General features: G+C 41.5%; 1 protein-coding gene across 1 annotated transcript; it reads left to right on the top strand.

The window, feature by feature from the left end:
- Positions 1–1,527: 1,527 nt before the first annotated feature.
- Positions 1,528–4,972, top strand: EMB3111 (Tetratricopeptide repeat (TPR)-like superfamily protein). The gene is made up of 2 exons (XM_089438571.1): positions 1,528–2,546; positions 3,861–4,972. The coding sequence occupies exons 1-2, from the start codon at positions 1,790–1,792 to the stop codon at positions 4,883–4,885; spliced, it is 1,782 nt and encodes a 593-aa protein (XP_089294697.1). The 5' UTR covers positions 1,528–1,789; the 3' UTR covers positions 4,886–4,972.
- The last annotated feature ends 20,936 nt before the right edge of the window (positions 4,973–25,908 follow it).

Here is a 25,908-nt window from a genome sequence, read left to right as displayed (position 1 = left end):
TCTTATTATTTCTTGTTTCATGTTGATGGTTTGTTGAAGTTGTTTAGAATATGCATTGCTCATGATTCCACAAGAAAATGTAAGTGCTATTAAAAAGTCCTGTATAATGGGGATTTTTGTTTGAAAGCATTCACGGAATTCCCCCGATCAAATAGTTTAAATGGTTGGGGGTAGGTTTTGTATTCTTCCACTTGGTTTTAAATCCCCAATGGGACAAAGCCTTATTGTGATAAAGTTAGAAGGGTAGGCACCCTTTAGAATGAGACTCTTTTAGACATGTTTTTGGAGGTTACAAACATTAATTATAAGTTTCTTTCTAAATGTTATAAGTTATTAGCATTGACTTAATGTATATAATGTACCAACCAAAACTTGAACTTACGTTTTCCATTTTTAAACAATTTATTGATAATTTTTTTATTTAAGTGTTTTATTATTTAAATAAATTAATGGTTAAGAATATATGTTTTCTCCTAAAATATTACAAGTAAAGTATGTCTACCTCTTTATATTTTTAGTAATCAAATCATTATGTGGCAAAAATAAGGGGGTCTCATACACAAATTTGCTGACCATAACATTAAAATTATATTATTATCATAATTATATTATTAAATCTTTTTTCCATATTTTTCACAATTTGTTGTCAATCTTGAAAATCAAGTAAATGATATTTTCAAATAATATTAAAATACTTCTTACCCATGAGATGTAAGGGAGTTAGTTTGTGGGGGGTTTAGTTTTCATTATGTTTCGTTGAAACCTAATGAGGAGAGGCTTAGGGTGAGAGTTACTTGTGGGAGAAATAAACTATCCCAAGGGACATCCAGGCTTGATTGAGTTTCTTACACAATCATGGTGACAACATCCTATTGGTGGGCAAATTGTCCATTTAATATTAGGCTCTTGCATAGTCATGGTGACAACATCCTATTGATAGGCAGATTGTCCATTCAATATTAAGCTCTTGCACAATTATGGTGACAACATTTTATTGGTGGGAAAAATATTAGCCTCTCACACAATTATGGTGGCAACATTCTACTAGTGGGTAGATCATCCATTCAATATTAGAGCTATCCTCAACCTAGACTTTGCTTTGATGGTTAAAGAAAAACACGAAGAGATCTTGCCACCCCTACTCACACAAATTGATCAAATCCCACCTACATGTCCTTCAATTTTATAAAAATGTTTTAGGTTGGTAGCTCAGGTGGTTGGGAGCATGGTTTGTTCTCCCATCCACTTAGGTATAAATCCAAGAGACATATTTGGCCCATTGTGATAAGGCTCAAGCACCTCCAACCACTTGACTTCTTAACTTTTGCTAAATCATAAATTTTTAGTATCTCACTTTTATACTCTTAATGTTAAGTAAGATCATAAATTATTGATATATCTATTTGAAACTACTAAATATATTTAGATATAATTTTATGATATAGTAATAACTAATCATGATATAACTTCCTCAAAATTACTCTTAACATATTACGAATTTACGAAAAGAAAGAAAAAGTATTAAAATACGAGGGAGAGTCGAATTTTTGCGAGCAGTCTAGACTACCAAAAAAAACCAAACCCAAAAAAACCGCAGCAATGTATATATATCAGAAGGTGCAGGCTCTGTCGGCACCCTGAATGGAAATGGGGAAGGAATAGGTGACAAAAAAATCAATCCAAAAAACCACAGCAACTTATATCAGAAGGTGCAAGGTCTGTCAACACTCGGAATGGAGTTGTGCATGAATAGTAGAAATGGCTAAACCTTTTCGAGCATCAATGCAACATGCGTTTTCTATGCCAAATCTTCACTAGGGTTCACAGCAGCAGCGGCATATGGAAGGCGATGATAAAATCCCTGTGCACCGCACGACAAGGCCGTGAACAAAACCCTCGAAACCGTAAAAACCCTAATCCCAAACACAGAGCAAAACCGTCAAAGGCACACCTGGAAAAAGCCTCGAAAGTAGCCTCTTCCCCCCATTACAGGAGATTAACCATCCGCAAGATCTCAAACATTCTCAGAAGCTCCTCCTCATGGCTGTCCGCGGCACAGCAATTAGATGCCATGGACGTCAAATGGGATTCGTACACGATAAACCAGGCGCTCAAAACCCACCCCCCTCTTCAAATGGCGAAAGAATTCTTCAACTGGGCCAAAACCCTACCCGACTTCAAGCACGACCAGTTCACATACACAACTATGCTCGATATCCTCGGGGAGGCCGGGCGAATCGATTTGATGAAAAGCCTTATGCAGGAAATGGGAGGCCAAGGTCGCAGGATCGATTCCATTACGTATACTGCTGTGATGCATTCACTTGGTAAAGCCGGGGATGTCGATGGTGCCTTGCAGACCTGGGAGACAATGAAGCGTAATGAGTGCTTTCCCACTGTGGTCTCTTATACTGCCATTATCAAGATATTGCTGAAAAACAATAGGCCGGAGGAGGCTCGGGCTTTGTATAAGGAGATGCTGGAAGCAAATCTTTCTCCTAACTGTTACACATACACGGTTTTGATTGAGTACTTGGCCGATCAAGGTAAAATTATTTATCTATCTGTCCCAATGCTGAAATTCCAGATAGTTTTATGGTGATTTTTGGAAAAAAAAAATGTTGTTTTGTATTGATGTTGCATATTTTCATTAGACTGGCACGGACCTATTTAAACGCTAGTCTGCTATGCACTTCGAAGTTGTGAAGCTTCAAGCTGGATATCTTGACATTGAGAACCAATTTTTGATTCATTGGACATTTGAGTGCACTCAAGATGTGCAGCTCAGAGGTTTGAATGGCTCCATGTTAATGCCCATAATGAATGTACCTATTCGACAATTACACAGATAGACACATTCACCTCACCTTCACTCTGGCTGCGCTGTAGAACGCTCCTCACTTTTCTTAGTGCAACAAAATAGATGGCCAGAAGCAAAATCAAAATAGATTCTGTCTTACTATACTTATTTATGCAGATTCATTGACAGCTACAATGTATATATTGCATTGACGTCCACGTTGTTGGGCTTTGCAAATCCCGAAAGACAAACAGAACATGACTGTATAAGAAAAACAGAGACTTCTGCAATGCCTAGTTTCAGACTAGTATTCTCTTCAAGTATGAGATGTTGTATCAACCATATACCAATCCAAGATAGTTTCAATAGAAGGTTTTTTTTTTCCTAAGAAATAATTCTTATATTTCTATTTCAGGGAGAAAAGGACATATGCATTGTACCATGCATCGAAGCACCAAAAAGATGTTCTTATTAAGTAGCAAAACTAAAGGCCAAAATCTGGATTGCCATCAGAAAGAGTCCTGTTCATACATCTTACAAAATATCAATAGAAACTGCTATACAGGCTTTCAAAAATGTCTATCTAGGAGTTTTCAATGTACCAAAAAACAGTAATAACCGATTTAACAACGCCCCCTTGAGCTTGAGCCTTGGTACTGTAGCTGGTTTGTAAGAATTGATGGATGTTGGGATCCCGCTTCTTCTTTTTTAGTAGAAGTTGTACCTGCATTCAGCGACGGAGTTTAGTTAGACAGTTCGTCAGCCTAGATATTAAATTCTCTATATTAATAGTATAGATGACATGAGACAATAAAGCAACATTTTGAAAAACAGTGTAATACAGTCTGCTAGACCAATATGGATCGAATGGCTTACAAAGAAGAAAAAGACTTAAGTGGAAGAAAAATGAGGAAAAACTGAGGTGTGATAATAGCATTTCCAGTTTTTTCTCAAAAGATCATAGCCCATAAGGGCACTGTTTGCAGGCACACGCACACACACTAAATAGTAAATCCCCCAAGTCAGCGTAAGTTAACACTCTACCTTATTCTGCATGCAGGTAAGTTTGAGGGGGCTTTTGGCATCTTTACACAAATGAGAGAGCTTAATGTCGAACCGAGTAAAGCTACGTTTAATATCCTTGTTCAGAAATGCGCCAAAGCAGGTCGAACTAATATAATGGTTGAGGTATTGAAGTGCATGAAATCTTTTCGTCATGTGCTTCGCCCATCCATATTTTTTGAAGCATTGGAAGCTTTGCACAAGGCAGGTGAAGGTGATCAGTTACTTCTCGAGATACACCCTCATCTTTCCCATGAAGTTAATCAGGACAGAGGTTGCAGACTTTGTCCGAAGCATAGTGACGTTGATCAGAGTCTTCGTATTGATACAGATATTCTTTGGATCCTTTTACATCGAAGGAATTTCACAGCGGTAGAGAGTTTACTTGAGGAGATGTCAATAAAGGGTCTCAGTTTAGATGTTAGGATTTTGACAGCTATTATTCGAGCTTGTTCTGCAAATGCAAAACTTAGAGGTGCATTAACAGCATACCAATATGGCAGAAAGTTGGAGATACATTTTGATCTAACTGTATATACTAGTCTGTTTGGAATTCTAATACGACATAAATTACATGAAAAGGTTATAGGAATTGTTGATGAGATGATACAGAAGGGTGTCAATCCTGGAACTTATGTTCTTTCAGTGCTAATTAGGAAATTTGGGTGTGCTGGTTTGTGTGATGCAGCTCAGAAATTTTTTGACAGTATACCTGATGAACAGAATGCAGTCACGTATACTGCTCTCATTGATGCTTTTATAAGTGCAGGCAGTGTAGAAAAAGCCATTGAAATCTATGAAACAATGAAAAGAAATGGCGTGAAGCCTGCAACAGGAACATACAAAGTGTTGCAGTTAGGATTAGAAAAGGCTGGTAGATATCAGGAAGCAAAAGTTTTCAAGCAGAAAAGATTGACGCCGAGAACTTATTTCCCTCCAAGCATTAGCATAGAGTCTAGGGAAACTGAAGAACAGAATTTATGCAATGTTCTTTTTGATAATGATTCTCATATCTACGGTTAACAGCCTTTTCAAAGTCTTCTCTTGTTTGTGCACCTTAGGCATTCTATATATTGATTGTCAAATTACGAAGCGTTTCATCTTGCCAAATGAATCTGAGCTTCCACCATCTGCATCCATGCTTACCAGCAAAACCGGGGAGGTCTTCTTTTAAATGTTGTAAGCTTAATGTTGCTTTTAAATGTTTTGGATGGCAGATAGCCGAATTTTCATATCTAGCTTTGGCATTTTTTTTTAATACAATTTTACAAAAAGAAAAACAAGCTGCTATTATAGGCTGGCCGCTGGGGTACAACATATCTCCATATACATAGATGTGTAATGCTAATAAAATAAGATAAAATGATTTTATGTTCCATTTCTAATGCAGAGAGAGATATGACACAAAAAACTAAATAAATAAAACAAAGTAGCAAGAGGTTTGCACCTAGGTCATTCAAATCTCTTTAGACATAATAATTCGAGGTTAAACATGAACGTATGCTTTTAACAATTTTCTTCTTCTTACTCGGAGGAATTAAGATATTTTCATAGTTACATGGGTACTACTACCCCTCAATCCATACCTATATAATTGTTAGTTGTTAGAAAATCAAGGGTAACGCGATTTTCTTACTTGGTAATTACTTGTGAGACTTAATTTTCGTTCTTTTGTTATTTATTGTTCTTCCTTCATCAAACAATCAAACATTATTCCTCCAAAATCACAATGAAGCAAGAGACAGAAATTTAGGCTGTCAAGTCAGGGCAAAACACTTTAAAGGGGAAAACCAACAATCTTCTTATTGAATTAAGTCAAAATGAGATATCCACGCCAAGAGACAAGACAAGTCTGCTACCAACTGACCAAGTCAACACCATCTTCAAGTAGTCCAAATCATCGTCTTCAGATCAAAATCAATGCTAAACAGACTTGTCCTCCAACTGTTTAGAAGTTTCAAGTCTGTGATGAAGACGCTGAAAACAGATCTGTCAATACTTAAGAAGAATTTCAGGCTGTAATGAAGAGGTCGAAACAGGTCTGTCAACCCTTATGCAATTCGATCTTTTTCATTGAGGTCGAATATCTGTCATTGAGGCCGACTTTGTCAGTGTCTTGTGTACTTAAGACCTGAACAAAAAAAGATTTGTTTTTCTTTTTTTTACAAATGTTCAAATAAAATGTCAGTGTCTTGTGTACTTTTACTAAGCTTGAAGAACATGCTTGATGAAAAAAAAATGAGAATAAATACATAAATAATTATTTTTACATTATGAAGACTGATACTAGTTACATTTCCAACACTTCTTCTTAACTAGTTACATTTCCAACACTTTCTCTTAACTAGGGAGGTATTCATAATGACTCAACATGACTATCTCAAGTTGAAATATTCACATAAGAAGGGATCCAAATTGATAAGTATCAAAGTATCATCATAGCCAACATTGTCACATTACCAAGGCCTTGACAGGTACACTCTATCTTTCAACAAGATCAGAGCACAATGTTGAGAGGCATCTTGCCTCGCCAAGGTACATACCTACCTAGGATACCCGGAGTATGTCTTCTATGTATGATCCCAAACGTAAACTTTTTTAATAGATCTAGCACACTTCAGTGTTTTGATTAAAGTTGCTTGCAATCAAAAGCACTAAACACAATGGGATTTGAAAATGCAGTGTTTTATTTATATTTTTAGATGAAGAAAATAACACATGTCCATACAATAAGATTGGAACCCCTGCAAATGGCATGCACGACTGCTCCACAATGACAAATCTAAGACATTGAAGTCCACTTGCGAATCCTGGATGGATCCACCACACAAATATCACTGCAGGGTTTTCGTCCCGGGATCAAACTAGAACTAGCCACGTCAAGTTCTCAATAAAACACAATAAGATATGCAAACTCTCGATGATCCAAAGGCCTAGCTTCTATCCCTATTAATAGGCTTGATGGACTCTTTAGAAATCTTATTTTATTATTTTTCCTCGAAAAATGAAGGCAAATACCATGGGCAGATCCCATGGGCAAATACCATGGGTAAATTCTGTCCATTTTGACCATATCAAGAAAATGGAATATTACAAATCCTCCCGCCCAAAGGTTGCTTGCCCTCAAGCAATCCACTTCTATCCATAACATAAACATTTGTACATTGATACCAGGATCCCATACAACCCAATGTGCCATTCCATGCCTCCATACTCAATGACCCCGAATGGATCCTTCGATACCTGGATCCCAAACAATCCTCTAGCCAATCCTTCCCTTGATAGATTCACCTAGATACCAAACAATTCTCCGGCCAATCTTGTCCCAATGGATTCTTCTGGATCCTAATGCCACCTAAGTCCTGGGGCCTGTGGGTTAAAATATCATCATAGCCAACATTGTCACATTACCAAGGCCTTGACATGTACACTCTATCTTTCCACAAGATCAGAGCACATTGTTGGGAGGCATCCATGGCACACCATACCGCCTCACCAACGTACATACCCACCTAGGATACCCAAAGTATGTCTTCTATGTAAGATCCTAAACGTAAAAAAAATTAACAGATCTAGCACACTTTAGTGTTCTGATTAAAGTTGCTTGCAATCAAAAGCACTGAACACAACGAGATCTGAAAATGCAGTGTTTTGTTTATATTGTTAGATGAAGAAAATAACACATGCCCATACAATAAGATTGGAACTCCTGCAAATGGCATGCACGACTTCTCCACAATGACAAATCTAAGACACTGAAGGCCACTTGTGAATCCTGGATGGATCCACCACACAAATGTCACCCACAAGGTTTTTGTCCTGGGATCAAACTAGAACTGGCCATGCTAAGTTCTCAATAAAACACAATAAGACAGACAAAATCTCGATGATCCAAAGGCCTAGCTTCTATCCCTATTAATAGGCTTGATGGACTCTTTAGAGATCTTATTTTATTATTTTCCCTCGAAAAACGAAGGCAAATACCATGGGCAGATCCCATGGGCAAATACCATGGATAAATTCTATCCATTTTGACCATATCAAGAAAACGGAATATTACAAATCCTCTGGCCCAAAGATTGCTTGCCCTCAAGCAATCCACTTCTATCCATAGTATAAGCATTTGTACATTGATACTAGGATCCCATATAACCCAATGTGCCATTCCATGCCTCCATACTAAATGACCCTGAATGGATCCTTTGATACCTGGATCCCAAACAATACTCTGGCCAAACCTTCCCTTGATAGATTCCCCTGGATCCCAAACAATCCTCTGGCCAATCCTGCCCCCAATGGATTCTTTTGGATCCCAATGCCACCCAAGTCCTGGGACCTGTGGGTTATGATACCGTCACTGCCCGTGCTTAAGGGCTCAAGCTGCAATATGCCCTTGGCTAAGAGTATCCTATCAATAAAGTTCCATCTCATGATCTCTCGCCAATCTGTCTCATGGGAAGGATATAATGCATGAATGCTTGCACATGGAATATGTCTACCATGCTGATGTTGTTTGATGCTCAACTCATGTTGCTCCACCCGATCACCCAACATGATCCATTTGTAGAAATCTGCCCTTCTCTCCCTAATGTTTAAATATGGTTTAGTAGCGTCGCAAGCCTTATCTATGTACTCTTGTAGAGGGTTGCTTTGGAACTCCCATTTGTATTCCTCTTGTTGCCTTGTGAGGGACTTGAGACGTTCCTCTACACTAGACAGTTTGGCCGTTGACTCGACACATATCCCTATGAGCTCCTCAATTTTTATGTTCTCCTGTAAGATAATGTCTTGGGTTGTCTAGACTCTTTGCTTCAACATCATTAGATTTGTCTTGAAATGCGTGGTCTTCCCCAAAAAGTCCTCTATGAGCAATTTTGGTGCCCTGCTGCATGTCTCTGTACCAATTTGCACCGGATGCCCCACGACCACAACTTCAATTTGAGCCTTTGATCGACTCTTTGGGAATGGTTCATCTTGCACATTATGTCTGCCATGCTCCTCCTCATGATCATACTCATCATGCTTGTTGACTACTGTTGGCTACTCACTCAAGTTTTCCTGGCCTCCCACATCTGTGAAGGCTATGTTGTTCATCTTCTCCAATTGTCGAACATAGATGCATTGGTGCACTGTTATCTATACTTGATTGTTCATATTCGTTATGGACATCCTCCCGAAGACCTATGGACTCAGTTGCATAGGAGTCTACCTTATCAACACCATTAGGTAGAATTTCCTCATGCACTTCTGAATGTTTGTCATCCTGTGAGTCTCCCTGAATAATATCGTGATGTCGCTCACCATCCTAGAAATCAATAGATCCAACTGTAGAAGACTTTCCATGATTTGTAGGAATCTCCTCTTGTTTTGTCCTTGTTGACTCCTTCCTATCATTTAGGCATGAATGGTTAGGTGCCCAAGGTCCCTTGCAGATAAAACATAGTCCTCTCCTCCTTAGTTCATTCTTGTTGTACGTTTCTTTCTTGCTTCCTCCATCAATCCTTCTCAACGCCTTCCTAGTCAACACCCTTTTAAGCAATTTTATGTTTTGCCTAACCAACTTCTAGACTAGATCATAGGTGGCTGGTGATACCATTAGTTCCTTACTCCAAATGGTCAACAATTTGGCTCATAGTATCTTGCAGATGTGGACATCTCCTTTTAAGAACAATGACACAATCTTTTGCATGCATGTCTTGACATAGTCTGAATGAGTTGATGTAATACTAGTGTAAAAGTTTTGGAGCAACTGAAAGATTAACTCATCATATTCTAGATTCAGCGTGAATGTGCCAAATCTGAACTTTGCTATTAGTTCTAGAAGTTTGTGCTGTTTTTGAAAGGTAGGAAATATGATGTTGTTCAACCCTTGAAGGGTTTCTATTATCAGTAGCAATATCTCCCTCATGATATCATTGTAGAAAGGTGGTAGTGGTGATGTTAAAGCCATGATCCTGTTGAGACAAGAGGCAACTATGAGTCTAACCTTTTCACAAGAATGCTCCAAGAACATGGGTTGTATCAAAGCCCAACCTGACCTTTTCCAATATGATTGCTCTATCAGGGACAAAGCCATATCTAATGTGTCTAACCGTAAGAGTACATCTTTAGAGTCCAGAGTTTGTATATTGCAATTTGGATCCAAGTTCAAAGAGATGGTTGCTTTTTACATCTTCCTTCTAAATATCCTTTGATTGCTGAAGGATAGCATGGACCTTCCAAGAGAAAGGCCTGTTGTTCTTCTCTTGCTTCTGATCCGTAAGTTGTTGCCAGTTTTGATTTGCAAAAGTATTGTAGCCCAAAGGATCGACTGATGTATTACTATGCTGATTCATTTGGCGTTTCCAAAAGTAAAATGATGACATTATGGTTTGGCATCAATGGACCTCAATACTTAGTCTTCCTTCTCTCTCCTCAACTTTCTTCAATAAAATCGATTTACACCCTTTGGGGAAATCGATCTTGTTGTAGCGGCTGCAACACCCTCCAAAATTTTCAAAAGTATTGTAGCCCAGAGGATCGACTGATGTATTACTATGCTGATTCATGTGGCGTTTCCAAAAGTAAAATGATGACATTATGGTTTGGCATCAATGGACCTCAATACTTAGTCTTCCTTCTCTCTCCTCAACTTTCTTCAATAAAATCGATTTACACCCTTTGGGGAAATCGATCTTGTTGTAGCAGCTGCAACACCCTCCAAAATTTTCTCTCGCAGCCAATTTTGGAGCCTCCTTTAAGAGTTTTACTTTATGTCTGCACGCACTCGAGATTACTCCATGAGCTCGTGTGAGTCTTCACTCCCACCTTGCTTAATTGTTCGACATACAACATTTGCATGTTGATGTCAATGTCATGCTTGCGACCATGTTTTGGTCATACACAAGGTCTTCGCTTCATGTGTACATGTTGTGTTTGCTATGTAAACATCCGTTGCGCTCACACATAGAGTCATATACGCTGTCGCACAAGCATCATCGCAGTCGTCCAACGATCAATCACAAATGTCGCGCTTGTTGCTCAAATCGTCGGTCAGTCATGTTGAACATGTGTGTCTGGATGGTTTGAGTCATCTCATCATCAAGTAATGTAAGTGTGTGTTTTCAAGTTCACGTGTGTACATTTTCACTCGCTCACACACTTAGTCGTTTTGCTGAAGTTCTGACGGCCAGATCACCCTATGACAGCTGGATCTTCACCCCGCCATCGATTGTCCCCCAGAATAATGCAGAAGCACCAAGCAAGTCATTTCAAGTTGTGCTTTTCGCAAGCTGATCAATCAACCCTCCTGTTGGTCAACTGGAGAGTTGGACTCGACAGTCACCCCAGGATTGACTCCCCTAAAAAATTGCGCAGAGGCTGCAGACCATGCCCGCTCTGCTGGATGAGAAAATTGCGCAAACAGACTGGGTAGACACCCAGTGTCTGTACCTGTCTCCCTAAGAAAAATTGCATAGTTTTTCCAGCCAGCCCACCAGTGAGTCGGCTGGCTGCTCAACCGGGAAATTGCTTAGATTTCATGAGCAAGCCCTCTGCTGCCCAGCAGTCCGCTCAACTTAGAAACTGTGCAGAGGTGATCAACAGGCCAACCTCCCAGCATCAACGCAGTTTTTCTCGCCAGCAGCTCCCAACAGAGGACTACCAGTTCCCTCCAGGAATTGCGCAGTTTTTGCTGCCAAGGTCTAGCAGTTGATTACGGGCTCCCTCTAAGAATTGCGTAGCTTTTGCTACCAAGGTCCTAATAGCTAGCTGCCAGTGCCCTCCAGGAATTGTGTAGTTTTTGGCTGCCAGGCTCTCGTTGCCCACTCCTGCCAAAAATTGCGCAGATTTTATCTGCCTAGCCTTCACGCAGCCCGTGCTGCTCCTCCCAAAAATTGCGCAGTTTTTTCCTCTAGCTGAGCCAGACTCCGCGGATAGTGACTGTCGATCTAGGTTTCCCGTCACCATCTCCCAATGACTTCTACGCAGTTTTCACCAGCAGTGCCCGGAGCCTCCATCCCAGCTCGAAGCTTGCAACCTTGTCTTCTCTTGCGGTCAATTGCATCTGAAACGATCATGCATTATGGTAGACTAGGAGGTTTATGGATTTGATGTCGTTTCGTCATGAGTGACTGTAGATATGGGTACACAAACAAACATGGCGTGACGATAGATGGGATGAACAAAGGGAGTACATGCAGAAGGACATGTTCACCAATAGACAAACAAACGATGTATGCAAAGAGATGTGCTCGCGGACGGACGAACATGCAAGGGTGTGTTCGCACATGGACGGACGAACGAACATGCACTTTTCACGAACGAGCGAACATGTCAAGCATACCAGCATACAAGCAAGGAGCAACGTGCAAATGTAACATCAAGCGAACCCAACGACCATCGAAGACTTCGCACAGCTTGCCATGCGGAGGTGAAGCTGTGACACACCATGAGGACATCCATCACCCAGCAACACTTTAGCTCGACATGCACTCTAGCTGCAACACGAATGTACTAGCATTGTCATGTCGAGTCTTGTCATAAGTCATGTCATCCACATCTCTACTGTGGGCCATACTGTCAATCAATGTAATGTAACATGGAAGTCCAAGAGATCCACTTGTCATATGAAGAGTCATTTAAAGTCGAAAGGTCATGGAAGTCAGTCATGAGGGAAGTCGAACAACCACAAGTGTCAGTTTCACCCTTGGCTATAAAAACCTCCTCATTTGTACATGCAAAGGACTTTTCACCTCGGTTCCTCCCACATAGCCTTGAGAGTCTGTAATCTTTTCTTTGAGGAGTAAGTAATGGCTCCAACACCGTGCCCACGGGGTTAGTGATGTATGGTGTAATGATGTGCCTTGGAACTTTTGCTTAATTTAGAAGCTTGCTAACAGGCCAACACATTTTCACACGTGTTGTAACTATTGTAACACTGATTTTGAACACTTGTAATACATGTTGCTTTAACCTGTGTTTAACACTTGAACTCATTCAATTGTTATAATACATATATATTAACGAAAATGTGTTGTATGAGTTGTTAACGATCTCCTTCCCGTGTTGGTTACCTCCTCGGACATCAGACAGACCTTTCATGTAAACTCGCTATAATGACCGTCGCACTCGCGCAGATTTCTCCGCTATGTGTTGTACGTGTTATCTTTCCTTGTGTGTTGTGACTGCTGCATCCGTGTGGACTACTCCTTTAGAAGCTGTGCACGCCCTGTTGTGTTGTGTGTTCCTAACAGAGTTGGGGCTTCCTCCCATCCGACTTGGGACTCACTCCCACCCTCTCCCTCTGCGGTGAAAGAACCATTGACATAAATAACACTAGCAATCACAGGGACGCGAACCTCACTACTCGAAGACAATGCAGACCACTCTCTTGTGCCGACAAGCAAGCGCTGAGGCAAATATTTAAGATAATGGAAACCAGGTTCTCATACCAGATGGGACTCCCACACCAAATGATGTGAGGTCTAGTTGGGACTTCATACCGGGGTGATCCCCTGAATGTTGGTGGGTCCAGCACCGTCAACATTATTGGTGCTAGGAGGGCCACCAATTTTTTATGGTTGAACGTCCTCTCACACTCACTCATCAACCATATGGTCAAGGCAGTAACTTGCACTCCCTCTCACCTACGCACGACTTTGCAGTTGGTTACTTCTCACCTCCCAAGACTGAACACGAAATTCCATACTATCACATTTGCTCCATCCATCCCATCACCTGCCAGTTCGCGAAAGCAGTCGGACTAATCCCAGGCATACAACATCTTCCATATGCATCAAGGAAGCCAAAAACTACTCCCACAGGGGTTGTTGTATCATCAGTGGAAGAAGCAGTTCTTGCCATTCTTGATGGTCTAGCAGAAGCTGTTGAAGACGGAGAGGAACCTCTGGTCTTCCGACAGGGGGAATGAGACACCCTCGTGATCTTGGGCTTAGACTCTGGTACATGAGGCGGAGGGGAAGGCAGCGTAGGAGGCGAAGGCGGAGACAAACCGATAGACTCAGAGCCAAAACCGTTAGATTCTGAAGAAGAGGAGAAGGACGACGAAGAAGAAGAGATGGCTGACCAAAAACTATAATGGATGACTAAGGGATCATTGGCTCTCCCTGGTGCTCTGCACAAAATGCCAACGCGGGTGGAGAGAATGAACATCAAGTTCAACCTTGACAACACAGTGAAGGTAGAAGACCATCTGGACAACTTTTACCTGCAATTGCAGATCCTTGAGGTACAGTACGACAACGTATCATGTAGATTTTTGCCATGTACCTTGGATGGTCGCACAACTGCATGGTATCATAGCCTTCCAACGAACTCCATACAAAACTGGGGTGCGTTCAAACATATGTTTCTTGAAAATTTTGCTGATAACAAGACCCCAACTATGCTACTCAAAGAATTGGGAAGCCTGAATATGGAGGGGAAAGAAAAGGTAAAAGACTTCAATCAGAGGTTTACACGCATATTGAACAAGTTTGTAGTGGACACCAAACCTCATGACTCCATCACTATTGATTACTACATGTCTGCACTGCCGACCAACATTGCGCAGTTCATCAAGCGAGCTGCGAAACCAACACTACTAGAAAACTGTGAAGAGGCTATTGCTGTTGAGAAAGACCTGCGTGTGATTGGAGTCATCAAGGATGATGAACCAACAAAGGACTCCAAAGACGCGAGCAGGAAGTCCCAGGCGATGGCGAGCAAAGGTAGAGACAAGGAAACAAACGATATTGAAACCCTCACTCGCCTCGTCAAGAACTTGACAACAGAAGTGTTTGAGCTTAAACAACAGAAAATGGACACGTCTGCAAGCAACCATCCACCCAAACAGAAACAAGGAAGCATGTCATCAGGAAGCAACCGGTACCCTGCAAAAACTGCGCAGAGCTCTGTGTTCCAGCTTGATTGGTGCACAAATTTTGAATTCTGTTCATTCCACGAAGAACATCACCTAGAGAATTCTTGTTCAGACTGGAAGCGAGTCGCAAGCTCTGTATGCAGTCATACATTTGACGCAGAAAACAATATGCAGGAACAACCGGAAGATACAGATAATGACGAAGATGTTGCACTAGATGAAGCATCAAGTTCTGGGCACGTGGTGAACATGTATCAGAGCTTGCAAGAAGTGTTGAAGGCGAACACCAAGAAACAACCCCCAAATCAAAATGCCCGTTACAATCTTAGGAGTAAAGGGGCTCCCCTTATAGTTGGGGAAGCACAAGAATAGATGAGACTATTGTTGAGGAAAGCTGATCGACCAGCCACCCCAAAGCAAGTCTGGGAAGACAGCGTCAGACAAGAGTATGTCCATGAGCAGCAAACTGCAGAACACTCCGCCGGAAAACACGAACATCAATCTTACCCCAGGCACCATGGTGAGTCTACCCCCATGGACTACAATATTGTGGATGACATGAAGAAATCTCGTGTGAACACCAGTTTGTTCGAGCTAGCTAAGATCCAGAGTCAGCGAGACATCCTGCTGCGCGCATTGGGACAAACAACAACATATAACACAACCTCTACCAGCAAGGGAGCAAGCACACCTATCGATCACTTTCCACTGTGTTAAACACACTTCGGATGGAAGAAGCAAACTCAGGTTGCCCTCCATTCCTGCTCCCATTTGAAGTTTTTAACTGTAATGTTCACAACTTCTTGGTTGATTCTGGCGCGGAAGCCAACGTCATGCCGCTTGCCATTGCTAAAAAGATCAATGCACAATGAAGCAATACATACGCGCAAATCATCCAACTTGATCGAAAATCTGTACCAGCTATTGGTGAACTTCGAGACGTGATCGTCCGACTAGTTCATGACAGTTGAGTCCACCAATGCATCAACATTGTTGTTGTGGGCATACCGGAAGCATACAATTTACTACTCAGGAAAGACTGGTCGAGCACGCTGAACGAATATTTTGCTACGGACTGGTCGCACATGTGGCTTCTGTACAAGGGAAAAAACGACCAAATTTAGGTGATATCCGAGAGGTATATGAGGCACAATGTCACTCCCATCAATGGCGAGAATGAACCGTTGGCCTTCGCAGAACTCATGTTTGGCAACTGCCTCCTGGAAACAACGTTGGGGTGTTACCTTGTACGACCAACTCCAAGCCCACCAGACATGCAGTTGGGTCTCCTTCCTTGCCCAACTGATAATAATGAAACATGTACAGTACATTGTACCAATAGTAGCAATAGCAGTAGTAGTAGTACAAGCATGTCAAACGGCCCGTGTACAACAGAGTTGTGGACCATGTACTTTGATAGATCAAAGACACAAGATGACTCAAGAGTCGGGTGTGTTTTGATTGATCCAAACAACAAGAAGCATTTAGTTTCAAGTTGCTTGGAGTTTGAGTGCACAAACAATGTTGATGAGTATGAAGCACTCGTGCTGGGCTTGTAGAAATCCATCAACCTCAACGTGGTCGCGCTCAAAGTGGTAGGTGATTCAAAGATAATGGTATGACAGGTACGTGACACCATTCACTGTTTGTCACACATTTCAAAAGTTACCAGCAAGAGGTATGGCGACTGATCTCTAACTTCCAAGCATTTAACATCACTATTGTACCACGTACGCGTAATGCAAGCGCAACTTCTAGAATGTCACCGATTAGGGATAGATTTATTATTGAAATTTTGTACAAACCATCTATCCTGGATAACATAGCTAACTTACGCATATTTAATTATGATCAACAGATGCATTTAATCGCCAACACTGACGTCTTCAAAGATGCAATGATAGACAATGATGAGCATGAGTGATCTCTGCAAGCAGACGCTGGTAACATGAAAGGCCATGTCATCATGAAGGGTGTGGCATCGTTGGAGAAGCTTTATGACTTGTAAGAACGTTTTCAGGGGCCAAGGAACAAAAAAACCCACAGCTCCACCATGATACATGAATTGACCAACTTGGGAACAAAACAAGATTCAAAATTCGTCAATTTTGGCATATGTTGCACGCAGTAAGAGCGACAAGCCTTTGTCCGCATGTTCAAATAGTATCGAGATGTGTTCGCGTGAACGTATGATGATCTGAAAACTTATGACACATGGATAATCCAACACATCATTCCAATCAAAGAAGGGGTCAAGCCATATTAGCAGAAGCTGAGGAAAGTACATCCATCACTTGAACTCATACAGAAAGAGCTCACCAAGCTGTTGGATGCACAAATCATATATAAAGTTTGTCATTCCACGTCGGTTTCAAAACTTGTCCCTGTACGCAAGAAGTCCGGGGAAATCCGCTTGTGTGTTGATTTCCGGAACGTGAACCACGCCTCAGACAAAGATAACTACCCCGTGTTGTCTATGGACCACATTCTGCAAACAATATATGGGGCACAGATGTTTTCCCTACTCGACGGTTTTTCAGGATACAATCAGGTTCTGGTAGCAGAACCTGACAGACTTAAGACTACCTTCCGTACCAAGTGGGGTACGTTCGCATACAGATGAATACCGTTTGGGCTTGTGAATGCAGGCGCAACCTTTCAACGTGCCATGGACATCACTTTTCGCAGACTCATCGGACAGAGCGTAGTGGTATACCTCGATGATGTGATTGTGTTCTCAAGGAGACATGAGGACCACATACGCCATTTGAAGAAAATTTTTGAGCGATGCTGGAAATATGAGATTTCCTTGAATCCCAAAAAGAGCGTATTCGCAGTGTCTGACGGGAACCTTTTTGGACACATTAGTGCCAAAAGTGGGATCAAGGTTGATCCAGACTAGGTCCAGACTACTACACAGATCCCTCACCCAACCAACAAAAAAGCCATGCAGTCCTTGGGCAAGATATACTTCCTTTGGAAGTTCATCTCAGATTATGCACAGATAGTCAAACTCATGCAGGACATGATCAAGAAAGATGCAGTCTATAGCTGGGGCAAGAGGGAAAAGTATGCATTCACACCTATCAAGAAGGCTATTTCAGAAGCACCTACACTCTACACCCTAGACTTCAAAAAGTATTTCCTGCTATACACCTTCGCCTTTGATAATTCACTCGTTGCAGTATCCACCCAAAAAGACGAGATGAACGATGAACGTTTCATCTCCTTCATGAGTGCAAGCATGAAGGGACCAGAACAACTACCCCGCCGTTGACAAGTAAGCATACGCAGTTTACAAGGCAGTGAAACACTTCAGGCCCTACTTGCTGAAGAACCACCGCATAGTCTATGTCCCTCACCCAACAATCCCCACACTGCTTGTACAAAAAGAACTGGGGGAAAGACGTGCGAATTGGATGACACGCTTGCAACGCACTCGAGATCACAACGTGAGCTCGTGTGAGTTTTTGCTCCCACTTTGCTTGATTGTTTGATAGACAACTTTTGCATGTTGATGTCAATGTCATGTTTGCGACCATGTTTTGGTCATACACAAGGTCTTCACTTCGTGTGTACATGTTGTGTTCGTCATGTAAACATTCGTCGCGCTCACACACGGAGTCATATACATTGTCGTGCAAGCGTTGTCACGGTCATCCAATGATCAATCACAAATGTCGTGCTTGTCGCTACACCGTCGATCAATGATGTTGAACATGTGTGTCTGGATGGTTTGAGTCGTCTCGTCGTCAAGTCATGTAAGTGTGTGTTTGCAAGTTCACGTGTGTACTTTTTCACTCGCTCACACACTTAGTCATTTTGCTGAAGTGGGACCTTCACCCTGCCATCGACTCGATCAACTGTCACCCATAACAACGCAGAAGCACCAAGCAAGTCATTTCAAGCTGCGTTGTTCGCAAGCTGATCAATCAACCCTCCTACTGGTCAACGAAAGAGTTTGAGTCGAAAGCCACCCCGGGACTGACTCCCCTAAAAGATTGCACAAAGGCTGCAGATCATGTCCGCTTCGCTGGATGAGAAAATTGCACAGACAGTGTTATCACAAAATCGTGTACTAAGGGCTGCTACTTAGCAAGATCTCATGTAACTATTTCAAACCAGGCTTTAGACTAAGGCTTAACCTCCTTAGTCAGAGAGGGCTCTCTCACAGATTTTTGATATGAATTAATAACAAGAAAAGATGGCTAACTCTTCAAACAGTTCATGAAAATAAGCTGGTTGGAACAACAAAATAACACTTCTTCCATTGGGCTCATGGAGTCAAACACCTCTGCAGTAAACTATTAACTATTCAATCATGGAAGCCAAGGCATATAATGTTTAAACACTCAGAACATTTTTCAAAAAGAACCTCAACTCATAAACATACACAGGGAGTTTGAGCACTAGGTGAATTCAGAGTGATTGCATGTCTATTGAGCTGTAAAACAGAAAGGATAAAGACAAACCACATATATTCTGAGCCTTTGAACACAAGATGAATCTTGGGAAGAAAAAGTAATCTTTCTATTACTGTCAAAAGTCTTTTATATTAGCCAATATAAAAACTCTGTTTCTTTTATAAATCTCCAACCCCCATTACATCCGAGTTTTCATTATATATAGGAAAACCAAAACTAAACTACCTTGAGTCTCCTCCTCAAGCATGAGGGGAGAGCTCGATGATCATTAACTAACCTTATCTACTTTCAAACAAACTTATTAAATACATAAGGTATTGTGCTGTAAATACACAGAGTCGTAATTACATTGAAAATCCAATTCTATCTCCTCGTATGCATGATGCCTTTCTCGGATCCTTGACAGCTGTACATTTTCTGTTGTGGCTGAGATATGTTGGAGGAACATTCACTGAACGAGCTGGTCTCGGGTGCTAGCTGTGCAGATGACTCATTAACTAGTAAAGATGAGTACCCTATCTTCACGGTCCCTGTCTTCCATTCTTCTTCACTTATTTAAAGACCACGCTCCAAGCTCTTTAATCCTTCAATAACAACGCATAACACCATATGCCTCATGATCTGGATGCCTTATGGACTGAACAGGTGTACAAAACAAAAATCCCGGTAACCCTACCAGAACCCTAGTAATTCGGTCATAAAGTGCCTTTAGGAAGACTTTAGCAAAAAACCAAAATATTTCACTTTTTCTTCAAAACTTACACCTGTCACTATTTGCATTGTTTATGATAGCCTTGTATGATTTCCCTCCTGTCCTCGAGGCATTCCTTTCAAAATTCGCTGACCTCATCATCAAATTTCATTGTTTTCTTATAAAACAGCATCTACAGTAGTTTCGTAGCGCGCTACGAAACTACTGTTTTTGTCAAAACAAAACATACTTATCTTGCAGCGCTTTCTGCTTAAACTCATGATTTCTTCAAACATTTTATCCAGGTGTTAGGGACCTAAATAACTTCAAAATGATGGAAGTTGAACCAAAATTTATCAAAACTTTGAAAAGTACTTTTCCTCTTAAGTCAGTGAGCTAGTTTACCTAGCTTCTTCTTCAAACTGCTAACCTCTTCCTTCAAAGCCTTATTTTCTGATCTCAGACACATGTTCAACTTTCTTACGTGTTTTGCTTGCTTAAGTGCTGGTACCATCCACGAAAATACATCAGACCCTGAGCCAGCTTGCCTCAGTAGACTTGTGCTGCCTTTTAATACAACCCTTCTATAACTAGCATATCTCATTGCACGTTCTCTAGAAAAACTTTTTATCTGAGCCACCTCTTCCTGGGTTTTTCCTGCCTGGTTCTTGATAGCTATGACATTCCCTCCTTGGCTAATAATAACCTTTTTACTCTTGTCTTTATTCTTGGCTACATGCACTGCTTTAGTCAAAACTTCAAGAAACTCTGTACTAGGCATTTTTACAGCTGCCTCCTCTTTATGCACTTTCTCGGCCTCTTTCATTTGTCTTCTTGTAATTGGCCTCCGTGGCTTGAACACATATTCTTCACTTGGCTCCTCAAGCCGTAACCTTTTCGAAGCCTTTGATTTCTTCATGCTCTCTGGTGAGGATTGGGTTAAGTCAATGTGCATTGGTTGCACTGGCTGGTCCTACTCAAGCTCCATTGGCTCAATCTGCACTGACTGATCTTGTTCAAGTTCAATTGCTTCAAGTAAATCAGTTAAACTAGCTTTTGACACAGGACTTTCTTCCACAGCAATTGACTTACCCTTCTCCTTGCTTAACTGACCTCTGGTTTTTACTCTTGATACCTTTTCAACTCCACTTGATGCAGGTGCATCCTTCTTCTGTTTGACCTTCTCTTTTGATGATGATTGAGGTGTCTCCTTGATCACCAAAGGCTTCATTGGTTTCTTCAACTTGGTTTTGGACTTCTTCTGATCTTTCACCTCCTTTCTGAGCTCAGCGAGAGTAGGCTCTTCAATTGCTTTTTCTCTTTCCTTAACAGGCAATGGAGTAAGGCCTGTCTTGCTCTGAAAGCCAGCCATAAAAATAAAGGAGTCCCAATCCTTACCAATCTTCTGCAAACCATCTAACACTAACAACTTCACCAAACCATGATGGAACAGTGATGTTTCACAGTCATCTTTTTTCAGCTGAATTTTATCACACATTTTACTTAGGCTTCTGAACAAGTAGAAAGGGATATCTATTGATGCTTTGCCTGTGAAATGTAACAAAAGTTTAAAATGATATGAGTAAACTTTGTTATACCTCCCTTCGCATGTTAAATATTTTTGGATGCATGTGAGGAGCAGGGAAAAATGTTCCTTCACGTAACTCCTTGGCACAGCTTTTGTGAGATCCTCATTTACATAAGGCTCCTTCAAAAATTCCTTACAGGGGCTCATGTCGAATTTAAAATTTTTGAACCATTCATGCCCACCTCTAGGAATCTCAGTCACATTAGAAATGGCTTCTGGGGATACAGGGAATTCTAGCATTGACACCTTAGAGTTTAAACCAGTAAAATTCAATGCAAAAGCTTTTGTTACCTCTGCGTGCCCTCCTTGCAACTTCTCACAAAACCTCCAGCAACCAACGCTTTTAAAAGCTCTTGCCACACCTTCATCTTTTAACGTAATATCAAGCTCCTCCGGTTCTGTTCTTTGGCACCTACCGGATCGATGTTCCCTTTTCTCCATTTTTCTTTGAAAACTTTCGGACAGAGAACTAACAGCAGCTTCAACTCAGAATGCAACTTCAAACTTTGGAATGCAGGCTCGCTTGCAATCAGGTCCTTTTAAAAGAAAACTCGGGCTCCCTTTGCGCTTCAACAATCTTGTCATACAAGCAAATCAGTTTACGCACAAATAACAAATATCATGACACTACCATACATCATAAAATCACTTTGAATGATGTTTATGTGCGTGGTTCTGAACCTCATAGCGGAATGATGACCCATAATGACCTGGAGAGGACATCAACTGACAACATATGGACGGACCTAATGACTCATCCCCCCAGACTTGACATTTCAAGAAAACGTGCTGCAAAATCCCCGAATCCCCGATTTAGTAGCGCAGACAGTTTAAAATTAACGAAATGCGCTACGAAATGGCTGATAGATGGCACGCTACGAAAAAACAGAAACATCATTGCGCTGCCAAATTGGCCAATCAGACTGCGCTGCGAAACTGCGCAAAGGACCAATGACGCAAACAAGACAAGACATGCCTTAAAGAATTATGATGGAGGATGACTAACGGTTTTTGAAAATGATTCACATCAATACCTTTTTAAAACATAACCCCTAAGTAACACACATAAGACCATAACCATTTGACACATTTTTTGAAAATGAAATTTTTTGGACAACATTACATACATTGACTGCAATTCTAAGTGATAACAGACATGACGGACAGACACCTAGTGCCCATCCCTGTCTCCCTCAGAAAATTGTGCAGTTTTTGCAGCCAGCCCACCAGTTAGTCGGCCAAGTGCTCACCCGGAAAATTGCGCAGATTTCATGAGCAAGCCGTCTGGTGCCCAACGGTCCGCTCAGCTCAGAAACTACGCAGAGGTGATCAATAGGCCAACCTCCCAACATCAGCGCAGTTTTTCTGCCAGCAATTCCCAACAGCTGACTGCCAGTTCCCTCTAGGAATTACGTAGTTTTTGTTGCCAAGCTCCAGTAGCTAACTGTCAGTTCCCTCCAAGAATTGCGCAGTTTTGCTGCTAAGGTCCCAACAGTCAGCTGCCAGTTCCCTCCAGGAATCGTGCAGTTTTTGGCTGCCAGGCTCCTGCTACCCGCTCCTTCCAAAAATTGCGCAGATTGTCTACCTAGCCTTCTCGCAGCTGATGATGCTCCTCCTAAAAATTGCACAGTTTTGTCTTTCAGCGGAGCCAGACCCCACGAACAGTCACTGTCGATCTGGATTGCTCGTCATCATCTCCTAGTGACGTCTGTGCAGTTTTCACCAGCAGTGCCTGGAGCCTCCATCCTAGCTCGAAGCTTGCAACCTTGTCTTCTCTCCCGATCACTTGCATCCGAAACGATCATGCATCGTGGAAGACTAGGAGGTTTATGGATTTGATGTCGTTTCGTCGTGAGTGACTGCAAATATAGGTACACAAACAAACATGGCACGATGATGGATGGGATGAATAAAGCGAGTACATGCAGAAGGACATGTTCACCAACAGACGAACAAATGATGTATGCAAAGAGATGTGCTCGCGAACGAACGAACATGCAAGGGTCTGTTCGCACATGGACATATGGACGAACATGCACTTTTCACGAACGAGTGAACTTGTCAAGAAAACCAGCATACAAGCAAGGAGCAACATGCGAATGCAACATCAAGCGAACCCAATGACCATCGAAGACTCCGTGCACCTTGCCATGTGGAGGTGAAGCTGGGACACACCATGAGGACATCCATCACCCAACAACACTGTAGCTCGACATACATACTAGCAGCGACACAAATGTACCAAAACTGTCATGTTGAGTTTTTTTATGAGTCATGTCGTCCACATCTCTACTGTGGGCCACACTGTCAATCAATGCAATGTAATGTGGAAGTCCAAGAGAACCACTTGTCATATGAAGAGTCATGTAAAGTCAAAAGGTCATGGAAGTCAAACAGTCATGAGAGAAGTCGAACAACAACAAGGGTCAATTTCACCCTTGACTATGAATACCCCATCATTTGTACATGCAAAGGACTTTTCACTTCGGCTCCTCCCACATAGCCTTGAAAGTCTGTAATATTTTCTTTGAGAAGTAGTGGCTCCATCACCCCACCCACGAGGTTAGTGATGTATGGTGTAACGATGTGTCTTGGAACTTTCGCTTAATTCAGAAACCTGTTAATAGGCCAACATGTTTTCACACGTGTTGTAACTGTTGTGAGACTAATATTGAACACTTGCAATACATGTTTCTTTAACCCGTGTTTAACACTTGAACTCATTTAAATGTTGTAATACATAGATATTAATGAAAATGTGTTGTATGGGCTGTTAACGCTGTCCTGCCCGTGTTGGTTACCTCCCCGGACATCAGACAAACCTTTCACGTAAACTTGCTATAACGATCGTCGCACTCGCGCAGACTCCACCGTGTGTTGTATATGCTATCTTTCTTTGTGTGTTGTGACTGCCGCATCCGTGTGGACTGCTCCTCTGGAAGCTGTGCATGCCCTGTTGTGTTGTGTGTATCTAATAGAGTTGGGGCTTCCTCCCATCTGACTTGGGATTCACTCTCACCCTCTCCCTTTGCAGTGAAAGAACCATTGACACAAATAACACTAGCGATCACCAGGCACACGAACCTCATTACTCAAAGACAAAGCAGACCACTCTCCTATGTTGACAAGCAAGAGTTGAGGCAAATCTTTAAGATAATGGAAACCGGGCTATCATACCAGATGAGACTCCCATACCAAATGATGTGAGGTTTAATTGGGGCTTCATATCGGTGTGATCCCTTGAATGTTGGCGGATCCAACACCGTCAACAGATCTATATTGAGCTTGAAAGAAAACAAATGATAAATCTTTAACCTCCATAATGAAATTGAATCCCTGCAAATAATAGCAAAGAAAATAATAACCCAATACAACAATAGATGATGTAGAAGAAATTCTCCTGCAAATAAATCAACCCTCGTATGGTTTGGCCTTTGAAGAAACCTTTATTATTTCTCCTTCAAAGTTGATGGCTATATGTTTACTCCTAGAACATAAAGCTCTAGCACTAGATCTTGCTCTGCCCTATGGATAATCTCACCCATTAAACTCTTGAACATAGCAATTTGTTCCTCTGATCTAGGACTTGCTCCAGTTATGTTGAAGATGATTAATATATGGCATACATATGCGGAGTCGTTTAACGAGACGGAGGAATTGCCCGGACAGCCAAAAGTGGCCGGAATCTGGGTAAAGAAATTTCAAAAAATCTTGTAGAGGCAGTGTTTGAATCGTGTTTTTGATGGTGAAAATGGATTCAACACCATCAAAAACGTTTAGGACACCTAAAATTTTGAAATTTAACAACTATAACTTGGATTTTCGACTAGTAACCACTGCGAAATATGCTATATGCTATGGCAACATCTTCCAAGCACTTTTATTTATTTTATTTGGTGTTAAAACTTTTCCAACCAAATTACCATACAATGCATCATACCATAATATAACAAAGGCATGCCATTTCTTTAATTAATTATGGCCACCGACCACGTAATGACTCGATTCTATAAAAGATCAACCTTGGATGCGAGTAATGCTGCAGATTTGCTCGAAACTGGGAACTGTCTAGCATGTTTGGCCAAAGAACTTTGGGAATGGACAAATCTACTAACAAAGAAGAGGCTGCTATTGTTTCCACCTATTGAACATCAAAATGCTTGACCTCTACTTGCAGGAAGATTCCAAGTTCGCCTCTGGATCTTAGTTAATGGCAGAACCATGCTTCAACCAAAGAAGAGAGTATTCAAAAGCACAGACAAAGAACGGGCTGGGGAAATTTGAAAATTTCGTGATTTCAGTTGCATCGTCAAAACTCCAAGACTGGCAAGCAAAATCAAATCTACTATTGGTCTTGCGTTATGAAATCTAAGCTTATTGATGTTTCGTTTTCAATAAAAATATCCACGATGGCTCTGCTCCCATGAGTGATTTGTGAGCGATTCTGATGTGGCGAGATTAGTTTATCGGTGGCCTCTTGGC

The sequence above is a fragment of the Pinus tabuliformis genome, chromosome 9 (genome assembly GCF_031772625.1).
Source record: "Pinus tabuliformis cultivar Carrire ecotype Pingquan chromosome 9, CPIR1, whole genome shotgun sequence".
NCBI lineage: Eukaryota > Viridiplantae > Streptophyta > Pinopsida > Pinales > Pinaceae > Pinus > Pinus tabuliformis.
This window is presented reverse-complemented; position numbering and strand designations above follow the sequence as displayed.

Excerpts from the sequence above, each read along its gene's own strand:
- EMB3111 (XM_089438571.1), top strand. The coding sequence starts at position 1,790 with ATGCGTTTTCTATGCCAAATCTTCACTAGGGTTCACAGCAGCAGCGGC. Across the intron at positions 2,547-3,860 it reads TGAGTACTTGGCCGATCAAG|GTAAGTTTGAGGGGGCTTTT; the intron begins GTAAAATTATTT and ends TTCTGCATGCAG.